The sequence below is a fragment of the Oncorhynchus kisutch genome, unplaced genomic scaffold, assembly GCF_002021735.2.
Source record: "Oncorhynchus kisutch isolate 150728-3 unplaced genomic scaffold, Okis_V2 scaffold4075, whole genome shotgun sequence".
Classification (NCBI taxonomy): domain Eukaryota; kingdom Metazoa; phylum Chordata; class Actinopteri; order Salmoniformes; family Salmonidae; genus Oncorhynchus; species Oncorhynchus kisutch.
The window spans coordinates 7,501-30,665 of record NW_022266020.1 but is presented as its reverse complement, the minus strand read 5'-3'; the positions used below and the strand labels follow the sequence as shown (position 1 = coordinate 30,665).

At 46.9% G+C, this 23,165-nt stretch overlaps 1 protein-coding gene across 1 annotated transcript in view; it reads left to right on the top strand.

Moving 5' to 3' along the window:
• LOC109876702 (rho GTPase-activating protein 7-like) overlaps window positions 1–23,165 on the top strand; it is a 158,094-nt gene that overhangs the window by 128,335 nt on the left and 6,594 nt on the right. The window contains 7 exon segments of the mRNA XM_031822148.1: window positions 1,055–1,118; window positions 11,181–12,862; window positions 14,758–14,937; window positions 18,488–18,647; window positions 20,225–20,432; window positions 21,227–21,443; window positions 22,359–22,473. Of these exon segments, the coding sequence (XP_031678008.1) occupies window positions 1,055–1,118; window positions 11,181–12,862; window positions 14,758–14,937; window positions 18,488–18,647; window positions 20,225–20,432; window positions 21,227–21,443; window positions 22,359–22,473 (2,626 nt within the window).

Here is a 23,165-nt window from a genome sequence, read left to right as displayed (position 1 = left end):
TCCTGTCTTTTCTCTCAGGAGTTTGTCTGCTCACCCCCCCTCTCTCTCTCGCTCTCTCTCCCCCTCTCTCTCTCTCTCTCTCTCTCTCGCTCTCTCTCTTCCTCTCTCTCTCTCTCTCTCTCTCTCTCTCTCTCTCTCTCTCTCTCTCTCTCTATCTCCTCTCTCTCTCTCCTCTCACTCTCTCCTCTCACTCTCTTCCTCTCTCTCTCTTATTCTCTCTCTCTTCTTCTCTCTCTCACTCTCTTCCTCTCTTCCTCTCTCTCTCTTATTCTCTCTCTCTCTCTCCTCTCACTCTCTCCTCTCACTCTCTTCTCTCGTCTCTTTCTCTCTCTCTCTTCTTCTCTCTCTCACTCTCTCCTCTCTTCCTCTCTCTCTCTTATTCTCTCTCTCTCTCTCTCTCTCCTCTCACTCTCTTCTCTCTCTCTCTTTCTCTCTCTCTTATTCTCTCTCTCACTCTCTTCCTCTCTCTCTCTCTCTCTCGCTCCTCTCTCTCTCTCCTTCACTCTCTTCCTCTCTTCCTCTCCTCTCCTCTCTCTCTCTCTCTCTCTCTCTCTCTCTCTCTCTCTCTCTCTCTCTTCCTCCTCACTCTCTTTCTCTCTTATTCTCTCTCTCTTCTTCTCTCTCTCACTCTCTTCCTCTCTTCCTCTCTCTCTCTTATTCTCTCTCTCTCTCTCTCCTCTCACTCTCTTCCTCTCTCTCTCTTATTCTCTCTCTCTTATTCTTCTTCTCCTCTCTTCTCTCTTCTCTCTCTCTCTCTCTCGCTCCTCTCTCTCTCTCACTCTCTTCCTCTCTTCCTCCTCTCTCTCTCTCTCTCTCTCTCTCTCCTCCTCTCTCTCTCTCTCCTCTCACTCTCTTCCTCTCTCTCTCTTATTTCTCTCTCTTCTTTCTCTCTCACTCTCTCTTCCTCTCTCACTCTCTTCCTGTCTTTTCTCTCTCAGGAGTTTTGTCTCTGTCAGAGTCAGCTTGTTGTTGGGGCTTTTGCTAGGACTCATCGAAAAGTGTGTGTGTGTGTGTTTATGTAAATCTGATTGTGTATCTGTATCTGTTTTTACAGGAGACTGAACACCCTCAACAAGTGTGCCCTGATGAGACTGGAGATCTCCCCACAGAGAAAGAGAGTAAGTTTCATCCTCCTCTTCCTCTTCCACTCCTTTCACACCCAAAAATCCCCTAATTCTTCAGAAACTTTTCCAACCCCAGTTGAGTTTTTTCTACCTGTCCTCCAACTCCGAGCTCCTTATAGCCTGGGGTGTGAAAGTCTCTCTCTTCTCTTCTAATGAAAAGGCACCTGTCTTTTTTATCAAGCCCTTTATGGAGAGCCCCAAGGCAAAGGAAAGATAGCTTTTATGTCCAAATGAAGGGCTTGCTGTTCACGTGGCTGGNCTCTCTCTCTCTCCTCTCACTCTATCCTCTCACTCTCTTCCTCTCTCTCTCTTATTCTCTCTCTCTTCTTCTCTCTCTCACTCTCTCCTCTCTTCCTCTCTCTCTCTATTCTCTCTCTCTCTCTCCTCTCACTCTCTCCTCTCACTCTCTTCCTCTCTCTCTCTTCTTCTCTCTCTCTTCTTCTCTCTCTCACTCTCTTCCTCTCTTCCTCTCTCTCTCTTATTCTCTCTCTCTCTCTCTCTCTCCTCTCACTCCTTCCTCTCTCTCTTTATTTCTCTCTCTTATTTTCTCTCACTCTCTCATCTCTCTCTCTCTCTCTCGCTCCCTCTCTCTCTCTTCCTCTCTTCCTCTCTTCCTTCTCTCTCTCTCTCTCTCTCTCTCTCTCTCTCTCTCTCTCTCTCTCTCTCTCTCTCTCTCTCACTCTCTTTCCTCTCTCTTATTCTCTCTCTCTTCTTCTCTCTCTCACTCTCTTCCTCTCTTCCCTCTCTCTCTCTTATTCTCTCTCTTCTCTCTCCTCTCACTCTCTTCCTCTCTCTCTCTTATTCTCTCTCTCTTATTCTCTCTCTCCACTCTCTTCCTCTCTCTCTACTCTCTCTCTCGCTCCCTCTCTCTCTCTCACTCTCTTCCTCTCTTCCTCTCTCTCTCTCTCTCTCTCTCTCTCTCTCTCTCTCTCTCTCTCTCCTCTCACTCTCTTCCTCTCTCTCTCTTATTCTCTCTCTCTTCTTCTCTCTCCACTCTCTTCCTCTCTCACTCTCTTCCTGTCTTTTCTCTCTCAGGAGTTTGTCTCTGTCAGAGGCTTGTTGTTGGGGCTTTTGCTAGGACTCATCGAAGTGTGTGTGTGTGTGTTATGTATCTGATTGTGTATCTGTATCTGTTTACAGGAGACTGAACACCCTCAACAAGTGTGCCCTGATGAGACTGGAGATCTCCCCACAGAGAAAGAGAGTAAGTTCATCCCTCCTCTTCCTCTTCCACTCTTTCACACCCAAAAATCCCCTAATTCTTCAGAACTTTTCCAACCCCAGTTGAGTTTTTCCTACCTGTCCTCCAACTCCGAGCTCCTTATAGCCTGGGGTGTGAAAGTCTCTCTCTTCTCTTCTAATGAAAAGGCACCTGTCTTTTTTATCAAGCCCTTTATGGAGAGCCCAAGGCAAGGAAAGATAGCTTTTATGTCCAAATGAAGGGCTTGCTGTTCACGTGGCTGGCCCTTCTTCCTCAGGACTGATCCTGAACACACGCACACACACGCACACACACACATACAGACATACACACAACATCACTTCCTCATATCATTGTCCATAAAAGGGAATAGTATGTCGCTGCTTTCTCATTTCTCTCCCCCTGGTTTCATTGGTTAAATTAAAAACAAGCCAGCTATTGGCCATGATCCCCATAACCTACCGCAAACTAATGCAAACTATCCCAAACTATCCCAAACTAAACCAAATTACCCCAAACTATCCCAACTAAACCAAACGAACTAAACTAAACCAAACTAAATCAAACTAACCCAAATGAACCCAAACTACCCCAAACAAATCCAAACTAACCAAAACAACCCCAAACTAATCCAGCAGGACACTAAGAAGCTTTGTGTTTGTCAAGATCATCCTCCCATTAACCTCCATTCTGTAATTACCTAAAATCTTAAACAAGCTAGTTCCTTGATCTCTGTGTGTGTGTGTGTGTGTGTGTGTGTGTGTGTGTGTGTGTGTGTGTGTGTGTGTGTGTGTGTGTGTGTGTGTGTGTGTGTGTGTGTGTGTGTGTGTGTGTGTGTGTGTGTGTGTGCGTGAGTTGGTATTCAATGGGATGACCCTCGCTGTGTCACCTTTCATCAAGGAGTCAACAGAGAAGGGCCACAGGAGGTACTGGCTCTCTGTTCAGACTGACAGTTGTTACCCTCCCTAATCAGCATAGAAACGCATTGACTTCCAGCCCTACTCTGTCTATAGAGGGCGGCAGGTAGCCTAGTGGTTAAGCCTGAAAGGTTGCTGGGTCAAGTCCCCGAGCGGACTAGGTGAAGAATCTGTCCATGTGCCCGTGAGCAAGGCCCATAACCCTAATTGCTCCTGTATGTCGCTCTGGATAAGACCGTCTGCTAAAATTTAAGTGTATACCTCTCCCTCTATTGAAATGTGTTTTCCTCACGTCTCTTCCCCGTAGTTGTTGAAATCAGAGACGCGGCGTCGTTTAGGACGTATTAAAACACCCACAGGACTGACTGAATGCAGGTGAAGATAAGACTGGTCATCTAGGTAGTTCTAGGTATTGACATGGTTGCTATTGAGCTCCAAAGTCAAACTCCCCCGCGATGGTCGTCACGACGCCAGTCAGTATATCAGACAGAAGGAGTATCAAAGCTGAAGTAAGAAAGGCCAGTGTGTGTCGTGGTGAGTGGAGAGTGGGGTCATAAAATGAGGACCCGGGGTTTTATTTGATGGACTTTTGTCCCCATCGCTCTCAGCCACCGTGAAGGAGGCGCCTGTGAAGTCTGGAGACTCCCGCGCCCCTCCTCTGCCCCCCGGTTCCCTGGTCCCCTCGGCAGGCAGTTTCACTTTCCTGAATTAGGGGGACAGACTGGCCCTGTGGGACGATAGGGTAGTTACACCTCTGTGGGGTGAGGGTGGGGGGGTTGCCCTAGCCTGGTCGGCTGGCGTTGTGAACTTCTCGGATCGGGGTGGAATTTCCTGGACTCCCCTCGGGATGTGTGTGTGTGTGTGTGTGCGTGCGTGTGTGCGCGTGCGCGTTTGTGTGTGTGTGTGTGTGTGTGTGTGTGTAAGAGAGAGAAAGATAGTGAGACTCTGTTGTCGTTTTCACGGTCAGGGATAAGTTCCAACACAATAACAACCATTAACCAGCTGTGTGTGAATCTTATCTCTGTGAAATGTTCCAGCGGTCGGGAGGGAGTTGAGGAATGTTCACAGATCTGCTGTCTGTGAATATCCCTGCTGCTCTCACACAAAGGCCGTGTCCCAAACGGCACCCTTTCCCATATATAGTGCACTACTTTTGACCAGAGTTCTATGGGCCCTGGTCTCAAGTAGTGCACTCTGAGGGAATGGAAAGTCATCTGGACAGAATACAGGGCGGCTCGTTTGACTTCATGGCCATTCACCTTTTAGAAACACATTTCATGTTACAACCTTGTTCATGAAACAGAGAAAGAAAGTCTTGAAAATATGACGTCTTTTTGATTAAACTGTCATTTCTTTGGGCATTTTTCTTCTCTTCTTATAGTGATAATGTGTCACCAGCGGGTTGACGTTTATTGTCAGGAATCTTAGAGGCAGAACTGAGAGATTTTCACTAGATGGGATCTGTGGCAAATATTCATGTTTTCTTTTTTTGCTTTTCGGCTTCATTTAAGATCAGGGTTAGGCATTAGGGTTATCAGTGTTAAGGTTAAGGTCAGGGTTAGGCATTAGGGTTATCAGTGTTAAGGTTAAGGTTAGGGTTAGGCATTAGGGTTATCAGTGTTAAGGTTAAGGTTAGGGTTAGGCATTAGGGTTATCAGTGTTAAGGTTAAGGTTAGGGTTAGGCATTAGGGTTATCAGTGTTAAGGTTAGGGTTAGGCATTAGGGTTATCAGTGTTAAGGTTAAGGTTAGGGTTAGGCATTAGGGTTATCAGTGTTAAGGTTAAGGTTAGGGTTAGGCATTAGGGTTATCAGTGTTAAGGTTAAGGTTAGGGTTAGGCATTAGGGTTATCAGTGTTAAGGTTAGGGTTAGGCATTAGGGTTATCAGTGTTAAGGTTAAGGTTAGGGTTAGGCATTAGGGTTATCAGTGTTAAGGTTAAGGTTAGGGTTAGGCATTAGGGTTATCAGTGTTAAGGTTAAGGTTAGGCATTAGGGTTATCAGTGTTAAGGTTAGGGTTAGGGTTAGGCATTAGGGTTATCAGTGTAGTTAAGGTTAGGGTTAGGGTTAGGCATTAGGGTTATCAGTGTTAAGGTTAGGGTTAGGCATTAGGGTTATCAGTGTTAAGGTTAAGGTTAGGGTTAGGCATTAGGGTTATCAGTGTTAAGGTTAAGGTTAGGGTTAGGCATTAGGGTTATCAGTGTTAAGGTTAAGGTTAGGGTTAGGCATTAGGGTTATCAGTGTTAAGGTTAGGGTTAGGCATTAGGGTTATCAGTGTTAAGGTTAAGGTTAGGGTTAGGCATTAGGGTTATCAGTGTTAAGGTTAAGGTTAGGGTTAGGCATTAGGGTTATCAGTGTTAAGGTTAAGGTTAGGGTTAGACATTAGGGTTATCAGTGTTAAGGTTAGGGTTAGGCATTAGGGTTATCAGTGTTAAGGTTAGGGTTAGGCATTAGGGTTATCAGTGTTAGGGTTAGGCATTAGGGTTATCAGTGTTAAGGTTAGGGTTAGGCATTAGGGTTATCAGTGTTAAGGTTAAGGTTAGGGTTAGGCATTAGGGTTATCAGTGTTACGGTTAAGGTTAGGGTTAGGCATTAGGGTTATCAGTGTTAAGGTTAGGGTTAGGCATTAGGGTTATCAGTGTTAAGGTTAGGGTTAGGCATTAGGGTTATCAGTGTTAAGGTTAAGGTTAGGGTTAGGCATTAGGGTTATCAGTGTTAAGGTTAAGGTTAGGGTTAGGCATTAGGGTTATCAGTGTTAAGGTTAGGGTTAGGGTTAGGCATTAGGGTTATCAGTGTTAAGGTTAGGGTTAGGCATTAGGGTTATCAGTGTTAAGGTTAAGGTTAGGGTTAGGCATTAGGGTTATCAGTGTTAAGGTTAAGGTTAGGGTTAGGCATTAGGGTTATCAGTGTTAAGGTTAAGGTTAGGGTTAGGCATTAGGGTTATCAGTGTTAAGGTTAAGGTTAGGGTTAGGCATTAGGGTTATCAGTGTTAAGGTTAGGGTTAGGGTTAGGCATTAGGGTTATCAGTGTTAAGGTTAGGGTTAGGCATTAGGGTTATCGGTGTTAAGGTTAGGGTTAGGCATTAGGGTTATCGGTGTTAAGGTTAGGTTGGATTGTTATCGGTTAAGGTTAAGGTTAGGGTTAGGCATTAGGGTTATCAGTGTTAAGGTTAAGGTTAGGGTTAGGCATTAGGGTTATCAGTGTTAAGGTTAAGGTTAGGGTTAGGCATTAGGGTTATCAGTGTTAAGGTTAGGGTTAGGGTTAGGCATTAGGGTTATCAGTGTTAAGGTTAAGGTTAGGGTTAGGCATTAGGGTTATCAGTGTTAAGGTTAAGATCAGGGTTAGGCATTAGGGTTATCAGTGTTAAGGTTAAGGTTAGGGTTAGGCATTAGGGTTATCAGTGTTAAGGTTAAGGTTAGGGTTAGGCATTAGGGTTATCAGTGTTAAGGTTAGGGTTAGGCATTAGGGTTATCAGTGTTAAGGTTAAGGTTAGGGTTAGGCATTAGGGTTATCAGTGTTAAGGTTAAGATCAGGGTTAGGCATTAGGGTTATCAGTGTTAAGGTTAAGGTTAGGGTTAGGCATTAGGGTTATCAGTGTTAAGGTTAAGGTTAGGGTTAGGCATTAGGGTTATCAGTGTTAAGGTTAAGGTTAGGGTTAGGCATTAGGGTTATCAGTGTTAAGGTTAAGGTTAGGGTTAGGCATTAGGGTTACAGTGTTAAGGTTAAGGTTAGGGTTAGGCATTAGGGTTATCAGTGTTAAGGTTAGGGTTAGGGTTAGGCATTAGGGTTATCAGTGTTAAGGTTAGGGTTAGGCATTAGGGTTATCAGTGTTAAGGTTAAGGTTAAGGTTAGGCATTAGGGTTATCAGTGTTAAGGTTAAGGTTAGGCATTAGGGTTATCAGTGTTAAGGTTAAGGTTAGGGTTAGGCATTAGGGTTATCAGTGTTAAGGTTAAGGTTAGGCATTAGGGTTATCAGTGTTAAGGTTAAGGTTAGGGTTAGGCATTAGGGTTATCAGTGTTAAGGTTAGGGTTAGGCATTAGGGTTATCAGTGTTAAGGTTCGGGTTAGGCATTAGGGTTATCAGTGTTAAGGTTAGGGTTAGGCATTAGGGTTATCAGTGTTAAGGTTAGGGTTAGGCATTAGGGTTATCAGTGTTAAGGTTAGGGTTAGGCATTAGGGTTATCAGTGTTAAGGTTAGGGTTAGGCATTAGGGTTATCAGTGTTAAGGTTAGGGTTAGGCATTAGGGTTATCAGTGTTAAGGTTAGGGTTAGGCATTAGGGTTATCAGTGTTAAGGTTAGGGTTAGGCATTAGGGTTATCAGTGTTAAGGTTAGGGTTAGGCATTAGGGTTATCAGTGTTAAGGTTAGGGTTAGGCATTAGGGTTATCAGTGTTAAGGTTAAGGTTAGGGTTAGGCATTAGGGTTATCAGTGTTAAGGTTAAGGTTAGGGTTAGGCATTAGGGTTATCAGTGTTAAGGTTAAGGTTAGGGTTAGGCATTAGGGTTATCAGTGTTAAGGTTAAGGTTAGGGTTAGGCATTAGGGTTATCAGTGTTAAGGTTAAGGTTAGGGTTAGGCATTAGGGTTATCAGTGTTAAGGTTAGGGTTAGGCATTAGGGTTATCAGTGTTAAGGTTAAGGTTAGGGTTAGGCATTAGGGTTATCAGTGTTAAGGTTAGGGTTAGGCATTAGGGTTATCAGTGTTAAGGTTAGGTTTAGGCATTAGGGTTATCAGTGTTAAGGTTAGGGTTAGGCATTAGGGTTATCAGTGTTAAGGTTAAGGTTAGGGTTAGGCATTAGGGTTATCAGTGTTAAGGTTAAGGTTAGGGTTAGGCATTAGGGTTATCAGTGTTAAGGTTAGGGTTAGGCATTAGGGTTATCAGTGTTAAGGTTAAGGTTAGGGTTAGGCATTAGGCGTTATCAGTGTTAAGGTTAGGGTTAGGGTTAGGCATTAGGGTTATCAGTGTTAAGGTTAGGGTTAGGCATTAGGGTTATCAGTGTTAAGGTTAGGGTTAGGCATTAGGGTTATCGGTGTTAAGGTTAAGGTTAGGGTTAGGCATTAGGGTTATCAGTGTTAAGGTTTAGGGTTAGGCATTAGGGTTATCAGTGTTAAGGTTAAGGTTAGGGTTAGGCATTAGGGTTATCAGTGTTAAGGTTAAGGTTAGGGTTAGGCATTAGGGTTATCAGTGTTAAGGTTAGGGTTAGGGTTAGGCATTAGGGTTATCAGTGTTAAGGTTAAGGTTAGGGTTAGGCATTAGGGTTATCAGTGTTAAGGTTAAGATCAGGGTTAGGCATTAGGGTTATCAGTGTTAAGGTTAAGGTTAGGGTTAGGCATTAGGGTTATCAGTGTTAAGGTTAAGGTTAGGGTTAGGCATTAGGGTTATCAGTGTTAAGGTTAGGGTTAGGCATTAGGGTTATCAGTGTTAAGGTTAAGGTTAGGGTTAGGCATTAGGGTTATCAGTGTTAAGGTTAAGATCAGGGTTAGGCATTAGGGTTATCAGTGTTAAGGTTAAGGTTAGGGTTAGGCATTAGGGTTATCAGTGTTAAGGTTAAGGTTAGGGTTAGGCATTAGGGTTATCAGTGTTAAGGTTAAGGTTAGGGTTAGGCATTAGGGTTATCAGTGTTAAGGTTAAGGTTAGGGTTAGGCATTAGGGTTACAGTGTTAAGGTTAAGGTTAGGGTTAGGCATTAGGGTTATCAGTGTTAAGGTTAGGGTTAGGGTTAGGCATTAGGGTTATCAGTGTTAAGGTTAGGGTTAGGCATTAGGGTTATCAGTGTTAAGGTTAAGGTTAGGGTTAGGCATTATGGTTATCAGTGTTAAGTTTAAGGTTAGGCATTAGGGTTATCAGTGTTAAGGTTAAGGTTAGGGTTAGGCATTAGGGTTATCAGTGTTAAGGTTAAGGTTAGGCATTAGGGTTATCAGTGTTAAGGTTAAGGTTAGGGTTAGGCATTAGGGTTATCAGTGTTAAGGTTAGGGTTAGGCATTAGGGTTATCAGTGTTAAGGTTCGGGTTAGGCATTAGGGTTATCAGTGTTAAGGTTAGGGTTAGCCATTAGGGTTATCAGTGTTAAGGTTAGGGTTAGGCATTAGGGTTATCAGTGTTAAGGTTAGGGTTAGGCATTAGGGTTATCAGTGTTAAGGTTAGGGTTAGGCATTAGGGTTATCAGTGTTAAGGTTAGGGTTAGGCATTAGGGTTATCAGTGTTAAGGTTAGGGTTAGGCATTAGGGTTATCAGTGTTAAGGTTAGGGTTAGGCATTAGGGTTATCAGTGTTAAGGTTAGGGTTAGGCATTAGGGTTATCAGTGTTAAGGTTAGGGTTAGGCATTAGGGTTATCAGTGTTAAGGTTAGGGTTAGGCATTAGGGTTATCAGTGTTAAGGTTAAGGTTAGGGTTAGGCATTAGGGTTATCAGTGTTAAGGTTAAGGTTAGGGTTAGGCATTAGGGTTATCAGTGTTAAGGTTAAGGTTAGGGTTAGGCATTAGGGTTATCAGTGTTAAGGTTAGGGTTAGGCATTAGGGTTATCAGTGTTAAGGTTAGGTTAGGGTTAGGCATTAGGGTTATCAGTGTTAAGGTTAGGGTTAGGCATTAGGGTTATCAGTGTTAAGGTTAGGGTTAGGCATTAGGGTTATCAGTGTTAAGGTTAGGGTTAGGCATTAGGGTTATCAGTGTTAAGGTTAAGGTTAGGGTTAGGCATTAGGGTTATCAGTGTTAAGGTTAAGGTTAGGGTTAGGCATTAGGGTTATCAGTGTGGTTAAGGTTAGGGTTAGGCATTAGGGTTATCAGTGTGGTTAAGGTTAGGGTTAGGCATTAGGGTTATCAGTGTTAAGGTTAAGGTTAGGGTTAGGCATTAGGGTTATCAGTGTTAAGGTTAGGGTTAGGGTTAGGCATTAGGGTTATCAGTGTTAAGGTTAGGGTTAGGCATTAGGGTTACCAGTGTTAAGGTTAGGGTTAGGCATTAGGGTTATCAGTGTTAAGGTTAGGGTTAGGCATTAGGGTTATCAGTGTTAAGGTTAAGGTTAGGCATTAGGGTTATCAGTGTTAAGGTTAAGGTTAGGCATTAGGGTTATCAGTGTGGTTAGGGTTAGGCATTAGGGTTATCAGTGTTAAGGTTAAGGTTAGGCATTAGGGTTATCAGTGTTAAGGTTAAGGTTAGGCATTAGGGTTATCCGTGTGGTTAAGGTTAGGGTTAGGCATTAGCGTTATCAGTGTTAAGGTTAGGGTTAGGGTTAGGCATTAGGGTTATCAGTGTTAAGGTTAGGGTTAGGCATTAGGGTTATCAGTGTTAAGGTTAAGGTTAGGGTTAGGCATTAGGGTTACCAGTGTTAAGGTTAGGGTTAGGCATTAGGGTTATCAGTGTTAAGGTTAGGGTTAGGCATTAGGGTTATCAGTGTTAAGGTTAAGGTTAGGCATTAGGGTTATCAGTGTTAAGGTTAAGGTTAGCATTAGGGTTATCAGTGTTAAGGTTAAGGTTAGGCATTAGGGTTATCAGTGTTAAGGTTAAGGTTATCAGTGTGGTTAAGGTTAAGGTCAGGGTTAGGCATTAGGGTTACAGTGTGGTTAAGGTTAAGGTTAGGGTTAGGCATTAGGGTTATCAGTGTGGTTAAGGTTAGGGTTAGGCATTAGGGTTATCAGTGTTAAGGTTAAGGTTAGGGTTAGGCATTAGGGTTATCAGTGTTAAGGTTAAGGTTAGGGTTAGGCATTAGGGTTATCAGTGTAGTTAAGGTTAGGGTTAGGCATTAGGGTTATCAGTGTGGTTAAGGTTAGGGTTAGGCATTAGGGTTACCAGTGTTAAGGTTAAGGTTAGGGTTAAGTTTAGGTTTGAGATGTTATTACTTTGTGGCTGTGCCAGCTATTGACCACTCTGCAGAGCTGCCTCCAGAACAAGATTCATGATGAAAAATGCTAACCTGCCCTCACCCCCTCTGTCTTCTCTCTCTCTAATCCAGAGTGAGGATTCAGACGAGGAAGAGCCATGCGCCATCAGTGGCCTTTGGACCTTCCAGCGGGACAGCAAGCGCTGGTCTCGCCTGGAGGAGCTGGATGTCTTCTTCCTCCCGGGTGGAAACCAGCCGCCCTTCACCCAGGTCCAGAGACCCTCGGCCGGTCAGGGGCAGCTCCGCGAGGGCCTGAGCTCGGAGAGTGTGCTGACGGATCTCAGCGAGCAGCCTGAGGTGGCCTCGCTTCACAGCTGCGGGAGTGTGGGAGAGGGAGGGATAGTCGATGGTGCCACATCTAGCGATGCCACGCCAGCGGCGGGCGCCACCCGCGCCAACTCGATGGCCAGCATGTGCTCCTCCTCGGGCACGGGCGGGTCATGCGGCACCACCGAGGACTCGCTGTCTGACGGGCATCCACACTCACCATTGGAGACGACCCAAGGTCACTTCTCCTTCGACGGCAAGCCCAGTGGAATTGTGGGAACAGGAGGGATAGAAGGAGGAGGGAGCGAGACTAGAGGAGGGAAGAGCACGCGCTCACGGGCCAAGAGTTTCCTCAAGCGCATGGAGAGCATCAGACTGAGGAGCGCCACTTCCAATAGCAAGAAGAAGAACGGAGGCGGGGGAAGACCTTCCAAACTGGAGATCAGCGGGCCGGTCATCAAAGAAGGACTAGACGACGACAAGCTACGGCGCCTCAATTGCGTTGACATCTCCACCCTCAACCCGACCCAAACCATGACCCTGAACTGTAACAGGAGCGTATCCTACTCCACGCAGACCAGCAGTGGCAGCATGGGGAGCTCCGGAAGCACGGGCAGTAGCCAATCAGAAGCAAGCAGCGGAAGCACCGTTAGCACCCCGAGCCCGGTGACACGAACCCGAAGCCACAGCACCGCGGTGGGAGCCAGTAAGAGAGGTGGGATGTACCTGGAAGGTTTTGACCCGTTAAGCGTGTTCCTACAGCCGCCTGGAGAACAACAACCCCCAGGTTCAACCCAACCCAAAACCAGACAGAAACCACCTCAGCAACAGCCTAGTAACCGGATAGTGGCTGAGCAAAACCAAAGCAAGCGTGGTCGCCTCAACGGAGAGAGGGAGGAGGAAGAGGAGGAAGAAGGCGTGATTTTCTTCTACCTTCCCGAAGGCCATAAACCGGGCACATTCCCCAAAGCGCTCGGCGACGGCAAACAACCACCGCAAAGTGGAAATGCCGATCCGCGCTATCTCGGTAGTCGATGCCAAACGCGTTGCGGCTCCACCGGCTCAGCGGACAGCCGCCTGAGTTTCTACGACAACGTGCCCAACGTGGCCTATCAAGGTGAGGAAGACGATGAAGTCAATGAAGAAGGGGAGGGGCCAAAGTTGGAGGATGTGCTGGAATGTGTCAACGGCCTGCAGCGATTCGTCAACGCCTGGACGGACAGGGTGGCAGCCGGGGAAGAGGATGACGAAGAGGAAGAAGATGAGGGGGATTCGGATTCGGCATTGGATTCAGCGTCTCCTTGTCCGTCCTCACCTTTGCAGAACCGGCTGGAGGAGACGGACAACGGGAGCGACCAGGACAGCACGGGTAACCCTCTGGGAGAAGGAGAGAGGGAAGAAGGAGAGGGGGAAGAAGGAGAGGGGGAAGAAGCCATGAGGGAGAGGAGGGACTCCGGAGTGGGAGCCTCTCTCACCAGATCTAACAGGTCAGTAATTCATTAATTAATCACCTCTCTGTTAATCAATCTATAGATATCACCAATATTGTTATTGTCCCCATTTGAGAAAATGTCCTGTGTGTTAAGATGAAGGACTTGCGAGCTCAATTCAGTGTTTTGGATGAAGGGTTGAGAGAGAGAAAGGGTGAGAGAGAGGGTGAGAGAGAGGATGAGAAGGAGGGTGAGAGAGAGGGTGGTGGAATGGAGGTGCACAAACAGGCAGAAAGAGGGAGAAAGAAGGAGGTACAGAAAGAGAAAGAGAGAGAGATGGGTAGAGGTACATAAAGAGAAAGAAAGATATGGGTAGAGGTACAGAAAGAGAAAGAGAGAGATGGGTAGTGGTACAGAAAGAGAGAGATATGGGTAGAGGTACAGAAAGAGAAAGAGAGAGATGGGTGGAGGTACAGAAAGAGATATGGGTAGTGGTACAGAAAGAGAGAGATATGGGTAGAGGTACAGAAAGAGAAAGAGAGAGATGGGTGGAGGTACAGAAAGAGATATGGGTAGTGGTACAGAAAGAGAAAGAGAGAGATGGGTAGAGGCACAGAAAGAGAAAGAGAGAGATGGGTAGTGGTACAGAAAGAGAAAGAGAGAGATGGGTAGTGGTACAGAAAGAGAGAGATATGGGTAGAGGTACAGAAAGAGAAAGAGAGAGATGGGTGGAGGTACAGAAAGAGAAAGAGAGAGATATGGGTAGTGGTACAGAAAGAGAAAGAGAGAGATGGGTGGAGGTACAGAAAGAGAAAGAGAGAGATATGGGTAGTGGTACAGAAAGAGAAAGAGAGAGATGGGTAGAGGCACAGAAAGAGAAAGAGAGAGATGGGTGGAGGTACAGAAAGAGAAAGAGAGAGATGGGTAGTGGTACAGAAAGAGAAAGAGAGAGATGGGTAGTGGTACAGAAAGAGAAAGAGAGAGATTGGTAGTGGTACAGAAAGAGAAAGAGAGAGATGGGTAGTGGTACAGAAAGAGAGAGATGGGGAGAGGCACAGAAAGAGAAAGAGAGAGATGGGTAGTGGTACAGAAAGAGATATGGGTAGTGGTACAGAAAGAGAAAGAGACATGGGTAGAGGTACAGAAAGAGACAGAGATAAAGTCAGATGGAGGGAGGAACACACAGACAGGGTGGACAAGTTGAGACGACTCTCCCAGCCCTGACCCTTACGTAACCGGCTGTCACGGTGATGAGGTGCAGTGAATACCTCGGATCTCGGGAATGCCGATTCGTCTCCGCGACGATGCAGCCATTCCCTCAGGAATCCACAGGCAGAATTCCAGAAGGTTTCCGGCGCTCCCATAGCCGCTGACAGCCAGGCGAGACCAGTGCTTCCCAACTCCAGTCCCTGAGTTCCCCCATAAGCACCTGGTTTTGTTGTAGCATCGGACAAACCTCATTGAGGGCCTGTTGATTAGTTGACGAGTTGAATCAGGTGTGTTTGTCCAGGGCCACAATAAAAATGTGTACTTCTACTGGAGGAACGGAGTTGGGATCCTCTGGGCTCGATCAATCCCTGTTATCCCAGTGAGCATCTCTTAACACAGGGGTCATAGGACTCGTCTGGATGGATGTTCTGCTAGTTACCTGGTCAGAGGAGAGGGCTTTATGACCTCTGGTCAAGTTCTGAAAATGATGAAGACGTATCTTCTCCTATATGTCTCTGTGTGTGAAAACTTGTGTGTTTGTTTATGTTTACCTAATATACGTTAACCTATATATTTTGACTTATATATTTTACACACATATTTGATATATATTTATATGAAATTCTTTGCAAACATTTGTGCTTTTGTATTTTGAAGTTTGCTTGTGCTTCTGATATCCCTCCGTATGTTTCTGTTTGCTGTGCTATATATTAGGTTAACACATATATTTGTCTCTACCCAAGGCCTCAGAAACTGCGCTGGCCCAGTTTCCAGGCCTCCCACCGGCCCAGTCACTCCTGGGCCCAGCGGCAGATGGGCTGCCAGTCAGTACTGCAGATGAACCTGCTCCAGAAGCTCTGCCTGCTCCAGCTAACAGCCCTCCTGGAGAAACACACCCCCACCAACAAACACGGCTTCAGCTGGTGAGTCGGCGGCGGCGGCCATTTTGATTAGTTACGGTTCATAAAACTTGGAGTTTGTGGCAAAACAAATTGGAATTTTTTCTCACACGAGGTCTCACACGAAAACAGCTGAAAATGCAGGCCTCCAAAAATGATATCGAGTGTATGTATAAAAACCCTTGTTAGCCTATAACCTATAGCCTAGCATGCTGCTCCGATAGCGCTAGTTGAAGCCTAGGCCTACAAACAAATAGACCACAACAATCATAGGCTCTATTTCTCCTCTTCTCCCACAGATAGCAGGCTGTTGGGTCTGAACGTAAGGGGGGTCTCAACATTCTTTTCCCAGGCTAGCTAATTACTGGTGCACTGGTATACGTTGTCATCTTTTGACGGGGGCAATCACAGAGTTCACACGCACAGGCTGTTAAAATGTAGACCTGGAGGCCGAGTCTGTAGGCCCAGTCCTCGACAATTACCGAAATGACCGAACCCCCCCCCCCCCTCTCCATCATGCAATTATAGATTATGGTCACTGGTTCGAGATTGTCCAATGTCACTCAGTATCCCCTTTGGTGTCTGGTCCTTCTGGGGATGTCTGTGAGGACTGTTGAGACTGCAGACCAGGGGATGTATTCCTCTATCATTCTCTTATATGGAATTCTATCTCTTTTCTCTCTGTCAATCTCCCTTTTCTATTTCTCTTTCCCTCCCTTCCTTCCCTCACCGCAACTCTCTCTTTGTCTGTCTGTCTGTCTGTCTGTCTGTCTGTCTGTCTGTCTGTCTGTCTGTCTGTCTGTCTGTCTGTCTGTCTGTCTGTCTGTCTGTCTGTCTCTCTCTCTCTCTCTCTCTCTCTCTCTCTCTCTCTAATTTACTCTCTCTCTCTAATTTACTCTCTCTCTCTCTAATTTACTCTCTCTCTCCACCTCTCCCTCCCTCCATCTTCTTATCTAACCCAGCTTCATGATCTGGACAAAGCAAATAGCTCGAGCCTCACCTCAAATCTCTGTATAGTGCTGTGCTTGTCTTCACCCCACCCAGCTTCAATGAGTCAGAGAAGCTCCACACCTTCTCCAGGGTGGCAGGGGCAGAGAAAGGGTTATGACAGGCTTACGACAGGGTTATGGCAGGCTTACGACAGGTTTATGACAGGCTTACGACAGGTTTATGACAGGCTTACGACAGGGTTATGACAGGCTTACGACAGGGTTATGACAGGCTTATGACAGGCTTACGACAGGGTTATGACAGGCTTATGTCAGATCTTTTAATCACTGAGACCATTTGATTTTTGAGCTGGAGGCTTGGCTGCACATACCCAGAATTCCCTTCTGGGATCGTAGCATGTTCCCTTCTCATTTACCAAGCTGTGGTCATTCTTCTGAGAAGCGAGTAGCACACACACACTTAACAGCACACGATACATACACACCCATAAACATGTGTGCTCTTGTAAAAACCATTATGCCATCCCGGAGAGCAGTAGAACACCTGACATTCAGACAAACACACACACACACACACACACACACACACACACACACACACACACACACACACACACACACACACACACACACACACACACACACACACAGTGACATAGTCAGTGTTGGGGGTTTGAGGCACAAACACACACACAGTGACATGATCAGTGTTAGGGTCTTGAGGCACAAACACACACACACACACACACACAGTGACATGGCCAGTGTTAGGGGCTTGAGGCACAAACACACACACACACACACACACAGTGACATGGTCAGTGTTAGGGGCTTGAGGCACAAACACACACACACACACACACACACACACACACACACACACACGCACGCACGCACGCACACAGTGACATGGTCAGTGACATGGTCAGTGTTAGGGGCTTGAGGCACACACACACACACACACACACACACACACACACACACACACACACACACAGTGACATAGTCAGTGTTAGGGGTTTGAGGCACAAACACACACACAGTGACATGATCAGTGTTAGGGTCTTGAGGCACAAACACACACACACACACACACAGTGACATGGCCAGTGTTAGGGGCTTGAGGCACAAACACACACACACACACACACACACAGTGACATGGTCAGTGTTAGGGGCTTGAGGCACAAACACACACACACACACACACACACACACACACACACACACGCACGCACGCACACAGTGACATGGTCAGTGACATGGTCAGTGTTAGGGGCTTGAGGCACACACACACACACACACACACACACACACACACACACACACAGTGACATGGTCAGTGTTAGGGGCCTGAGGCACAAACACAAAGTGCGGATGCGGATGTTTACACCATTACGAACCCACCCCCCTTACCCTCTCCTCCCTTCTCCTCCCCCCTTACCCTCTCCTCCCTTCTCCTCCTCCCTCCCGGTTTCTATTGTCTTTGTGTTTATCCTCCCTCTCATAAACTGGGAGAAAGCTCGGCTTCTGCAAAACCCACACAACAACCCCACCTTAGCTAGGTGGTAGCGTGACATGTGCTAATGCTAATGTTAGCGTTGGTGATTCAGCGTAGCAGTAAACTACTGCTCTTTCCATTTGTTTAGTGTTCAACCTTTATTTATTAGGTTTGTCAGTTGGGAACCAATTCTCATTAACAATATCCTGTGGCCTTGTAGGTGCAGGTCTGAACGACCTTATACTGTCAAATCCTGTTTGATTAAACAGTACAGGCTTCTCTAGCTCCAGTCCTGGAGAGCTGTTGTTCCTGCCTCCACAACGCTGCAGGTGTCTTACTGTTGGGTTGGAATGAAACCCTGCACACACGGCAGGTGTATTACTGTTGGGTTGGAATGAAACCCTGCACACACACACACATACACCGAGTAGCCGTCCGTCCAGGACCAGAATAGCAGAAGCGGTTGGATTGAGTGTTGTAGTTTGCTGTGTGTGGTAGTCATCATGTGGGCTGCTTTCTGTAGTGGACATTTACAATGTTAGCACTGCTTTGTTAGTACAGGGACAGAGGACAGGGACAGAGGACAGGGACAGAGGACAGGGACAGAGGACAGAGGACAGGGACAGAGGACAGGGACAGAGGACAGAGGACAGAGGACAGGGACAGAGGGACAGAGGACAGGGACAGAGGACAGGGACAGAGGACAGGGACAGAGGACAGGGACAGAGGACAGAGGACAGAGGATGAGGACAGGGACAGAGGACAGGGACAGAGGACAGGGACAGAGGACAGGGGACAGAGGACAGAGGACAGGGACAGAGGACAGAGGACAGGGACAGAGGATGAGGACAGGGACAGAGGACAGGGACAGAGGACAGGGACAGAGGACAGGGACAGAGGACAGGGACAGAGGACAGGGACAGAGGTCAAAGTCCAACACCTACTTTACTCCTGTTGCAAAACCATGTGTGTGTGTGTGAGTACACTCGTTTGTGTGAGCGTGCGTACGTGTGTCTGTTCTGTGTTCGTGTGTGTGTGTGTATATGTTCTGTGTGTGTGTGTGTGTTGTTATTGGCTATTTTAACCTGTCCCTCTATGTGTGTGTGTTGTGTGTGGGTTGCAGGGCTGTGCCGAAGTTTATGAAGCGGATCAAGGTGCGGGACTACAAAGACCGAAATGTGTTTGGAGTGCCTCTGCTGCTGAACGTCCAGCGTACGGGTCAGCCCCTGCCTCAGAGCATTCAACAGGCCATGCGCTATCTACGCAGCCAATGTCTGGACCAGGTACGGTCTGTCTACCTGTCTGTCTGTCTAACCTGTCTGTCTGTCTGTCTAACTTGTCTGTCTGCCTGTCTGTCTGTCTGTCTGTCTGTCTGTCTGTCTGTCTGTCTGTCTGTCTGTCTGTCTGTCTGTCTGTCTGTCTGTCTGTCTGTCTGTCTGTCTGTCTGTCTAACCTGTCTGTCTGTCTGTCTGTCTGTCTGTCTGTCTGTCTGTCTGTCTGTCTGTCTGTCTGTCTGTCTGTCTGTCTGTCTGTCTGTCTGTCTGTCTGTCTGTCTGTCTGTCTGTCTGTCTGTCTGTCTGTCTGTCTGTCTGTCTGTCTGTCTGTCTGTCTGTCTGTCTGTCTGTCTCCCCAAGCCCCATTACACAACAAACACACAGACACCACCCCATCTCTTAATTTAGTCTCCTGGTTGCATAGTTGTATATTTCCCTGGAAGAATCAGTCTTTTTGTCAGAGTTGGAATTTGGGGAAAATGGCCAGTTAAATATTCACAGTGTGTTACACACACACACTCTTTCTGTGTCAGTTTTGAGGCCTCACATACTGTGTTTGGGAGACAAGAAGGTCCTGAAACACACGCACACACACAGGGAGGCCTGGGGAGAGTCAAACGTTTCCAGCTGTTTAGTCACCTTTGTCAGTCTGTTTAAGAGAGAGAGAGACAGAGCCAAGGGATTGCTATGGCGACAGAGAGCGCGAGAGAGAGAGGGAGGGATGGAGGAATGGAAGAGAGAATGAGGGATGGCATGCTCTCCTAAACTGGACAACGGGCCTCTGTTTGAAATGGTGAAAGCTCACGGAAAGTATTTCTTCTCCTCAAGCCAGAGCTCTTTTTCCTCCCAGATGGCAGCCATTTTGTAAAACCATTAACTTAAAAAGCCCATTGATTAAGTCCAACAGAAAGAACACTCTCCTCAAGAATTCTAATGGATTTCATGGGTTGTGTCCCAAACCAAATGGCACCCTATTCCCTTTCTAGTCCACTACTTCTGACCAGGGCCTATAGGGAATCAGGTGCCATTTGGGACGTGCATCGTCTTAAAAATACACTGAATACCGTTGTGATGTAACCACCGAGCTACACACTAACAATGGGCCCCTTATTCAATCAAAATTGCAAACGATGAGAATGTGGGCTTGAATTGATAACTCATTAGATCTTGTTCCAGGTAATAAAAAAATGACATCAACAATCTCTCTTTCCCGCTTTTCTCTCTCCTCCCCCCCTCCCCCCTTTGTCTCTCCCCTCCCCCCACTCTCTGTCTCTCTCTCTCTCTGTCTCTCTCTCTCTCTCTCTCTCTCTCTCTCTCTCTCCCTCTCCCTTCCCACTCTCTCTCTCTCTCTCTCTCTGTCTCTCTCTCTCTCCCTCCCCCTCTCTGTCTCTCTCTGTCTCTATCTCTCTCTCTATCTCTCTCTATCTCTCTCTCTCTGTCTGTCTCTCTGTCTCTCTCTCTCCCCTCCCCCTCTCTGTCTCTCTCTCTCCCCTCCCCCTCTCTGTCTCTCTCTCCCTCCCCCCTCCCCCTCTCTGTCTCTATCTCTCTCTCTCTCTCTCTCTCTCTCTCTCTCTTTACCCTTCCAGGTGGGTCTCTTCAGGAAGTCGGGGGTTAAATCACGTATTCAGGCGCTCCGTCAGATGAACGAAACATGCGGTGCCGACGGAGGTGGAGTCAGTTACGAGGGCCAATCAGCTTACGACGTGGCCGACATGCTGAAGCAGTATTTCCGGGACCTTCCAGAGCCGCTACTCACCAGCAAACTGTCTGAGACCTTCCTGCAGATCTATCAATGTAAGAACAGAGAGAGGGACACACACACACATACACAGAAACACAAACTTAACATTGACAGGTATTAACACCCATAATATTCACATTCATCTAAAATAATGTGGAGATTGAAGGGGAACACACACATAGCCTCACAAAAAGCTGTAGGTGCATGTCTGTCAGCCCGGAAGGGAGGGAGGGAGGGAGGGAGGGAGGGAGGGAGGGAGGGAGGGAGGGAGGGAGGGAGGGAGGGAGGGAGGGAGGGAGGGAGGGAGGGAGGGAGGGAGGGAGGGAGGGAGAGAGATTGTGGACGGAAAACAAACAGGCAATAACAGATGATGTGGTGGTACACACTCCATCTCTCCTCTGCCACAGCGCTCCATGACTCACTAGAACATTTGTGTTTGAAATACAAACAGCTAGTTAAAGTTAATTACTGAATATAAATCAATATCATTGACAGTCTGCTGGCATGAAAACTGTACAATGTAATTACAGCAAAACAATGTCAAATGCCCTCTTGGAATCCATCAATCAAGTTTATTAATTCATTAAGACAAAATAGCATTTGCTGGTACAATATTGTCATCATACAGCACTGCAATAAGAAATGCAGAAATACAGTAAGTAGCTGGCAACCAGCTGTCTGGAATTCATGATAAACCTTGTATGTGAGACCATTTTCCATCTTGTCAAAATTCAACAAAATAATGTTTTTAAATTGAGCTGAATTGAACTTAATTGAACTGAACCAAACTGAACCAAACTGAATTGAACTGAACAGAACTGAGTTGAACTGAATGTGATTCCCTCAGACATGCCCAAGGAGCTGCGTCTTCAGGCTACGCGAGCGGCCGTGCTGCTGCTGCCAGACGAGAGCCGCGAGGCGCTGCAGACCCTCCTGTGCCTGCTGAGTGACGTCACCGCCGCCGTGGCAGAGAACCAGATGACCTGCGCCAACCTGGCCGTCTGCCTGGCGCCTTCGCTCTTCCACCTTAACACGCTGAGACGCAAGGAGAGCTCCTCGCCACGGTGGGCAGGGTTGGGGTGTTGTGGGGAACTAGGAGAGGGTGTATGTGTTTGTGTGTGCGTGTACCTACTTGTGCGTGCCTGTGTTGTGCACCTTTACCAAGCCTACCTCTTTCTGTCTATGTCTCTGTATGTGTGTGTGTGTGTGTGTGTGTGTGTGTGTGTGTGTGTGTGTGTGTGTGTGTGTGTGTGTGTGTGTGTGTGTGTGTTTGTGTGCGTGTGTGTGTGTGTGTGTGTGTGTGTGTGTGTGTGTGTGTGTGTGTGTGAGAGAGAGAGAGAGAGAGAGAGAGAGAGAGAGAGAGAGAGAGCGTGAGAGAGAGTGTGAGCGAGAGCGTGAGAGAGCATGAGAGAGAGTGTGAGAGAGCGTGAGAGAGAGCGTGAGAGAGCATGAGAGAGAGTGTGAGAGAGCGTGAGAGAGTGTGAGAGAGCGTGAGAGAGAGCGTGAGAGAGAGTGTGAGAGAGCGTGAGAGAGAGCATGAGAGAGAGAGCATGAGAGAGAGTGTGAGAGAGCGTGAGAGAGAGTGTGAGAGAGTGTGAGAGAGAGTGTGAGTGACCAACCCTATCTCCTTTTTTTGTCTTGACTCAGTATATATGACCATGTATTGTAATACACTGCCCAGCCTCACACCAACATGAGAGGAGGAGAGGCTGACAAACTCTAGCTATAGAGCAGGATGTTACTGTATGTAGGGGAAGGAGAGAGGGGGGAGGAAGAGAGGAAGTGAGAGAGAGAGAACTGAGGGAAAGAGAGTCTGTATAGGGGGTTACATCAAACCTTATGACAGATTGTCTTCTTCTCCTCTGTCCTCTCTCTTTCTTTCCTCTCCTCTTTCTGTCTCACTAGTGGACATGACTAACTGTCCTAAGTGGACATGACTAACTGTCCTGTGTGTTTGTCTTCCTGGTGTGTTGTGATAGGGGGATGAACAGGAAGCAGCCGCTGGGTAAACCTGACCAGAGGGACCTCAACGAGAACCTGGCCGCCACCACCGGCCTGGCACACATGATCCAGGAGTGCAGGAAGCTCTTCAGGGTACGTGTCTGAACCTAGAACCTCACCAGAACCTTAGTAGAACCTCAACTTTTGCCTCCCCTCTCTTTCTACATTGTCTGTCTGACTAGAACCTGACTAAAACCAGACTAGAACCTCACCTCTCTTTCTACATTGTCTGACTAGAACCTAAATACAACCTCAGATCACCTCCCCACCTTTCTACAGTCTCTGATGAGAACCTCACATTCTGTTCAGCTATATGCACACAGCACATGAACACGACTGTGCTCTGACGGCCGACACTAAAGTCAGAGTGTTGGATTGGTGTCGGTACAACGTTGCTCTCGTAAACATGTTCATCTCAGTTCCCGAAAGTCCCTCTGGTCTGGAGGATCCGAGGTTGTTTTTCCTGTGTGTGTTTTTGGATTATAGTTATCGTTACATAAAAACAAATTGTCTCAGCCAAGTAGCCCTCTCCACCCCACGTCTTACCTGACTGGGTCTAACGCCACGTTTGTGTTGACCCGTCCCACTCACTGAGCCCTATGGAATGTTGGGTACTGTAGTTACATAAGACTAATAGTCTGGTTGATGGAATACAGTAAGCTGTTTTGTAGCGCCACAGAACCCACAATCCCATTGACCTACTGTATCTCCATGCTTCTGTTGACCCGTCGCACACTGACTGAGCCCTATGGAATGTTGGGTACTATAGTTACGTAAGGGGGAGA